This window comes from Aquarana catesbeiana, linkage group LG10 (assembly GCF_042186555.1).
Source record: "Aquarana catesbeiana isolate 2022-GZ linkage group LG10, ASM4218655v1, whole genome shotgun sequence".
NCBI classification, from domain to species: domain Eukaryota; kingdom Metazoa; phylum Chordata; class Amphibia; order Anura; family Ranidae; genus Aquarana; species Aquarana catesbeiana.
This window is the reverse complement of record NC_133333.1, coordinates 5,208,304-5,215,262: the sequence shown is the minus strand read 5'-3', so window position 1 is coordinate 5,215,262 and position 6,959 is coordinate 5,208,304. Positions and strand designations below refer to the sequence as shown.

General features: G+C 50.1%; 1 protein-coding gene across 1 annotated transcript; it reads left to right on the top strand.

The window, feature by feature from the left end:
* Positions 1–633: 633 nt before the first annotated feature.
* On the top strand, positions 634–4,976 carry FAM43B (family with sequence similarity 43 member B). The gene has a single exon (XM_073601538.1). The coding sequence runs from the start codon at positions 1,059–1,061 to the stop codon at positions 2,022–2,024; it is 966 nt and encodes a 321-aa protein (XP_073457639.1). The 5' UTR covers positions 634–1,058; the 3' UTR covers positions 2,025–4,976.
* The last annotated feature ends 1,983 nt before the right edge of the window (positions 4,977–6,959 follow it).

Below are 6,959 nucleotides of genomic sequence, written 5' to 3'. Positions count from 1 at the left end.
ATGTGTGCGTTTACATTTGTACATGCGTATCTGTGGGGGGATTTTATGTGATTTGGTGTAACTTTCATTTTTTACCATTAAAACATTATTTTTATTTTTTTCATTTTTTTACTTCTTTGTTTTTCTCACATGGGGGACAGAAATGTGATATTTTTTTTTTTGTTGGTGACAGGTTCTCTTTAATGAGACATCGGGGGGGGGGGGGGGGGGGTGTCTAAACGATTTCCCTGCGGGACGCATTTTGAAGAAGGTGCACCTTTTTTTTTTTTTCTGCGGGAAACGCAAGCCACGGCGGCCCGTCGAAATGAACGGGAAGCCGCTCCTCGCAGAATCGCAGCGCCCGCAGAAACGCACAGATGTGAACCTGGAGTGAGGTCTATTACAGGCGTAACGCGGCGTGCTGAAGAGGTGTGGGGTGGGGGAGGGGGGGGAGGAGAGTCCCTGACCCCTTTCCTAAAGACGCAGCGGCTGAAAAACGCACAGACGTGAACGTGTCCCCCTAGGGAAGCATGTTAATTGGACCGTGGGGGCGTTTCTGCAAAACGCATTAAAAAAAAAACGCATAGGTGTGAACCGGTAGATAACCCCCCCCCCCCACACACCCATAGCGGCGCATTATTATTATTATACAGGATTTATATACGCAGCGCTTTACAATATAAAATTCTAAGCGCCTGCAGCTAAGCGGCGGTTCTGCGAGCCTGCTGGGAAGAAGTCGTACTCTCGAATGTGATTACGGAGGTGCTAACCGCTCCACCCTGGCAGTTCTGGAGCATGCTGGGGCTTGTAGTGCATCAACCTGGAGAAGGGGGAGGGGAGACGCGGTGCACACTTGTGGCTTCCTCCTTGCCATGTACAGAACATGTGGCGTGTGTCTGCACAGCGCCCGGGGATCAAGTTGAAGAGGCAGAGGTGTGGCAGAGGAAAGGGGCTGGCAGCTGTCTACCTCCCCTCCTCGTTTTTTTTTTCCTATCGTCAGGCTCAGCCACTTCCACTCAGGGACTCCATTCTCCAGCCTCCCCGCGCCTGGATGAGCCTCCCCACTCCGAGCCGCCGGCATGCTTCCCTGGAAAAGGAGCAAGTTTGTGCTGGTGAAGAAGGACAAGAAGACCAAGGGGGTCAGCTACTCCTCGCTGCTCTCCTCCTTCGTGCGCTCCTGCCCTGACCTCCTGCCCCAAACCCCCTTGGCACGCCTGGGCAAGGTCTTCAGCACCAGGAGGCAGAAGGTGGAGCTGAACAAAGACGACCCCTCGTACACCGTGTGGTACCTGGGCAACGCCGTCACCCTCCGCGCCAAGGGAGAGGGCTGCACGGCGGAGGTGGTGGACAAGATCTGGGAGAAGAGCGAATTCGGGGGGTACAGCACCAAGATGAAGCTCTCTCTGGGCCCCTACGGCATCAGGATGACCCCCTGCAGGAAAGGCGCCAGGAAGACGGTCCACACCTACCTCCTGCACCGCATCACCTGCTGCGTGCAGGAGACCCGCCACCCCAAAGTTTTCTCCTGGGTCTACAGACACCAGATCAAGAACAAGGCGGTGGTGTTGAGGTGCCACGCCGTGCTGGTGTCCAGGGCTGAGAAAGCCAAAGCCATGGCGCAGACCCTTTGCCAGACCTCCCTGGCGGCCTTCAAGGAGTTTAAGAGCCTAAAGAGGCAGAGTGACTTCAGGAGGGAGCAGCAAGAACTTTTGGGGGACTTGGTGGTGCCCATGATACCCCTGAGGAAGGTCCTCAATGGCACCTGCTCCTATAACCCTCCATCGGAGAGAAGTAAGACTGTGCCTAGGCTCAGCTCCATCCTAGAGGAAGAGGAGGACACTGAGGAAGAGAGGACAGACAGACACAGGACACCCTCCCCCATCAGGGACCGCTTCATTTCCCACCAGCAGGATAAGGATGCTATTCTAGAACTGGCCCAGGAACTGAGGAGACTGAGCATCCAACGGGAACTGGCCAAAAAAATCCAATATATGTCCACCACACACATCCCAGACTGGAAGTGGGCTCTACAGACTATTTGTTGACTCAGAACTTTTTCTTTTTTTGCTGTCGTTATCCCATCTCCAGCACCATGGCTTCCTTCAAGTCCCATCTAACCCCCGACAGGTCTGTCCCAAGATGGTCTGGATTACAGGTGACCTGAGCCATTCTGGGTGGTTAGTGAATGATGGTAAAGACTCTGCTTGGCAGAAGAGCTAGCCATCTTTATTTGGGACAGGACAAGATGGGATCATTGTTTATACAGTAGCCAGTGTATGGGGTCATTGTCCATACACGAGCCGGTATATGGGATCATTGTCCATACACGAGCCGGTATATGGGATCATTGTCCATACACGAGCCGGTATATGGGATCATTGTCCATACACGAGCTGGTATATGGGATCATTGTCCATACACGAGCCGGGATTTGGGATCACTGTCCATACACGAGCCAGTATATGGGATCACTGTCCATACACGAGCCAGTATATGGGATCACTGGCCATACACGAGCCAGTATATGGGATCACTGTTCATACACGAGCCGGGATATGGGATCACTGTCCATACACGAGCCGGGATATGGGATCACTGTCCATACACAAGCCGGTATATGGGATCACTGGCCATACACGAGCCAGTATATGGGATCACTGTCCATACACAAGCCGGTATATGGGATCATTGGCCATACACAAGCCAGTATATGGGATCACTGTCCATACACGAGCCAGTATATGGGATCATTGTCCATACATGAGCCGGGATATGGGATCATTGCCCATACACGAGCCGGGATATGGGATCACTGCCCATACACGAGCCGAGATATGGGATCACTGGCCATACACGAGCCAGTATATGGGATCACTGGTCATACAGAAGCCAGTATATGGGATCATTGTCTATACGGGAGCCAGTATATGGGATCACTGTCCATACACGAGCCGGGATATGGGATCACTGTCCATACACGAGCCAGTATATGGGATCATTGTCCATACATGAGCCGGTATATGGGATCACTGTCCATACACGAGCCAGTATATGGGATCACTGTCCATACACGAGCTGGTATTTGGGATCACTGTCCATACACGAGCCGGTATATGGGATCACTGTCCATACACGAGCCGGGATATGGGATCACTGTCCATACACGAGCCGGGATATGGGATCACTGTCCATACACGAGCCGGGATATGGGATCACTGTCCATACACAAGCCGGTATATGGGATCACTGGCCATACACAAGCCGGTATATGGGATCATTGTCCATACACGAGCCGGGATATGGGATCATTGTCCATACACGAGCCGGGATATGGGATCACTGCCCATACACGAGCCGAGATATGGGATCACTGGCCATACACGAGCCAGTATATGGGATCACTGTCCATACACAAGCCGGTTTATGGGATCATTGTCTATACGGGAGCCAGTATATGGGATCACTGTCCATACACGAGCCGGGATATGGGATCACTGTCCATACACGAGCCGGTATATGGGATCATTGTCCGTACACGAGCCGGTATATGGGATCACTGTCCATACACGAGCCAGTATATGGGATCACTGTCCATACACGAGCTGGTATTTGGGATCACTGTCCATACACGAGCCGGTATATGGGATCATTGTCCATACACGAGCCGGTATATGGGATCATTGTCCATACACGAGCCGGTATATGGGATCATTGTCCATACACGAGCTGGTATATGGGATCATTGTCCATACACGAGCCGGTATATGGGATCATTGTCCATACACGAGCCGGGATTTGGGATCACTGTCCATACACGAGCCGGTATATGGGATCATTGTCTATACACGAGCCGGGATATGGGATCACTGGCCATACACGAGCCGAGATATGGGATCACTTGCCATACACGAGCCGGGATATGGGATCACTGGCCATACACGAGCCAGTATATGGGATCCCTTGTCATACAGAAGCCAGTATATGGGATCATTGTCTATACACGAGCCAGTATATGGGATCACTGTCCATACACGAGCCAGGATATGGGATCGCTGTCCATACACGAGCTGGGATTTGGGATCACTGTCCATACATGAGCCAGTATATGGGATCACTGTCCATACACGAGCCAGGATATGGGATCGCTGTCCATACACGAGCTGGGATTTGGGATCACTGTCCATACACGAGCCGGTATATGGGATCATTGTCCATACATGAGCCGGTATACGGGATCATTGTCCATACACGAGCCGGGATTTGTGATCACTGTCCATACACGAGGCGGTATATGGGATCACTGTCCATACACGAGCCAGTATATGGGATTACTGTCCATACACAAGCCAGTATATGGGATAATTTTTCATACACGAGCCGGTATATGGAATCACTGTCCATACATGAGCCGGTATATAGGATCACTGTCCATACACGAGACGGTATATGGGATCACTGTCCATACACGAGCCGGTATATAGGATCACTGTCCATACATGAGCCGGTATATAGGATCACTGTCCATACACAAGCCAGTGTTTTAGCTGCTGCAGATGTTTCAGTCATCTCTCTCATACAATAAGTATATGGGCAGGTCTGGATAGGTAGAAGTGGAGGAGGGGAGTGCAGCCCAAACCGTTGAAATAGTTCCCAGTTCATGGACGGGTCACACTATGGCCATTGGGTGTTAAAGGACCTTGTCCCAGCACTGTGTACAGGTGATGACCACAAATATTAAATGGAGCATCAGTCAAGAAAAATAGCCCAGCATGCTGGAAATCCTCAGAGTTATCTGCAGGGGGGGATGGTGGGGATTATCATTCACTATCCAGAACTGCGTGTGTCCAGTCCTTACACTGCCAGGGGGTTCAACCCCCACCATAACCTAAAGGACCGGTCCGCATGGATTGTATGGAGTAATGTGATATCCTGCTCACAATCTCTGGACACATCGAATGATTCTGCTGAGTGCCAATAAATACAATATTGTAATTTCACCACTTCCTGTCCGCTTCTCCAATTCCTGATTTATGTGATCTGTCATTTGTTACTTTATTCATATTATTGTTACATTGTGTCATTCAAGGGATATGGTGCCTTCCCTGCATATTATACAACATATAGGTGTCATGTGATCATACAGGGTGTCATGGGATTATACAGGGTGTCATGGGATTATACAGGGTGTCATGGGATTATACAGGGTGTCATGTGATCATACAGGGTGTCATGGGATTATACAGGGTGTCATGAGATAATACAGGGTGTCATGTGATCATACAGGTTGCCATGTGATTATACAAGGTGTCATGGGATCATACAGGGTGTCATGGGATCATACAGGGTGTCATGGGATAATACAGGGTGTCATGGGATCATACAGGGTGTCATGGAATAATACAGGGTGTCATGGGATAATACAAGGTGTCATGAGATAAGACAGGGTGTCATGGGATCATACAGGGTGTCATGGAATAATACAGGGTGTCATGAGATAAGACAGGGTGTCATGTGATAATACAGGGTGTCATGTGATAATACAGGGTGTCATGGGATAATACAGGGTGTCATGGATCATACAGGGTGTCATGGATTCATGCAGGGTGTCATGGGATCATACAAGTTGCCATGTGATTATACAGGATCTCATGGGATCATACAGGGTGTCATGGATTCATGCAGGGTGCCATAAGATCATACGGGGTGCCATGTGATCATACAGGATCTCATGGGATCATTCAGGGGATCAGGGTGTCATGGGCTCATACAGGATGTCATGGGATCCACGTAATCTCCCTATGCTATTGGTGGAGAGGCGGTTTAGTGTTAGAAAAGTGAATATTCATTGGGGAGAAAGTTCTGTGGTCAGATGAGACCAAAACTGAGCTCTTTGGCATCAACTCGACTCGCCGTGGTTTGGAGGAAGAAAAATGGTGACTATAACCCTAAGAACACCATCCCTACAGTCACATCATCCCTACAGTCACATCATCATCCCTACAGTCACACACCATCCCTACAGTCACACATCATCCCTACAGTCACACATCATCCCTACAGTCACACACCATCCCTACAGTCACACATCATCCCTACAGTCACACATCATCCCTACAGTCACACACCATCCCTACAGTCACACATCATCCCTACAGTCACACATCATCCCTACAGTCACACACCATCCCTACAGTCACACATCATCCCTACAGTCACACATCATCCCTACAGTCACACACCATCCCTACAGTCACACACCATCCCTACAGTCACACATCATCCCTACAGTCACACACCATCCCTACAGTCACACATCATCCCTACAGTCACACACCATCCCTACAGTCACACATCATCCCTACAGTCACACATCATCCCTACAGTCACACACCATCCCTACAGTCACACACCATCCCTACAGTCACACATCATCCCTACAGTCACACACCATCCCTACAGTCACACATCATCCCTACAGTCACACATCATCCCTACAGTCACACACCATCCCTACAGTCACACATCATCCCTACAGTCACACATCATCCCTACAGTCACACACCATCCCTACAGTCACACACCATCCCTACAGTCACACACCATCCCTACAGTCACACATCATCCCTACAGTCACACATCATCCCTACAGTCACACACCATCCCTACAGTCATACACCATCCCTACAGTCACATCATCATCCCTACAGTCACACACCATCCCTACAGTCACACACCATCCCTACAGTCACACACCATCCCTACAGTCACACACCATCCCTACAGTCACACACCATCCCTACAGTCACACATCATCCCTACAGTCACATCATCCCTACAGTCACATCATCATCCCTACAGTCACACACCATCCCTACAGTCACACACCATCCCTACAGTCACACCATCCCTACAGTCACACATCATCCCTACAGTCACACACCATCCCTACAGTCACACACCATCCCTACAGTCACACACCA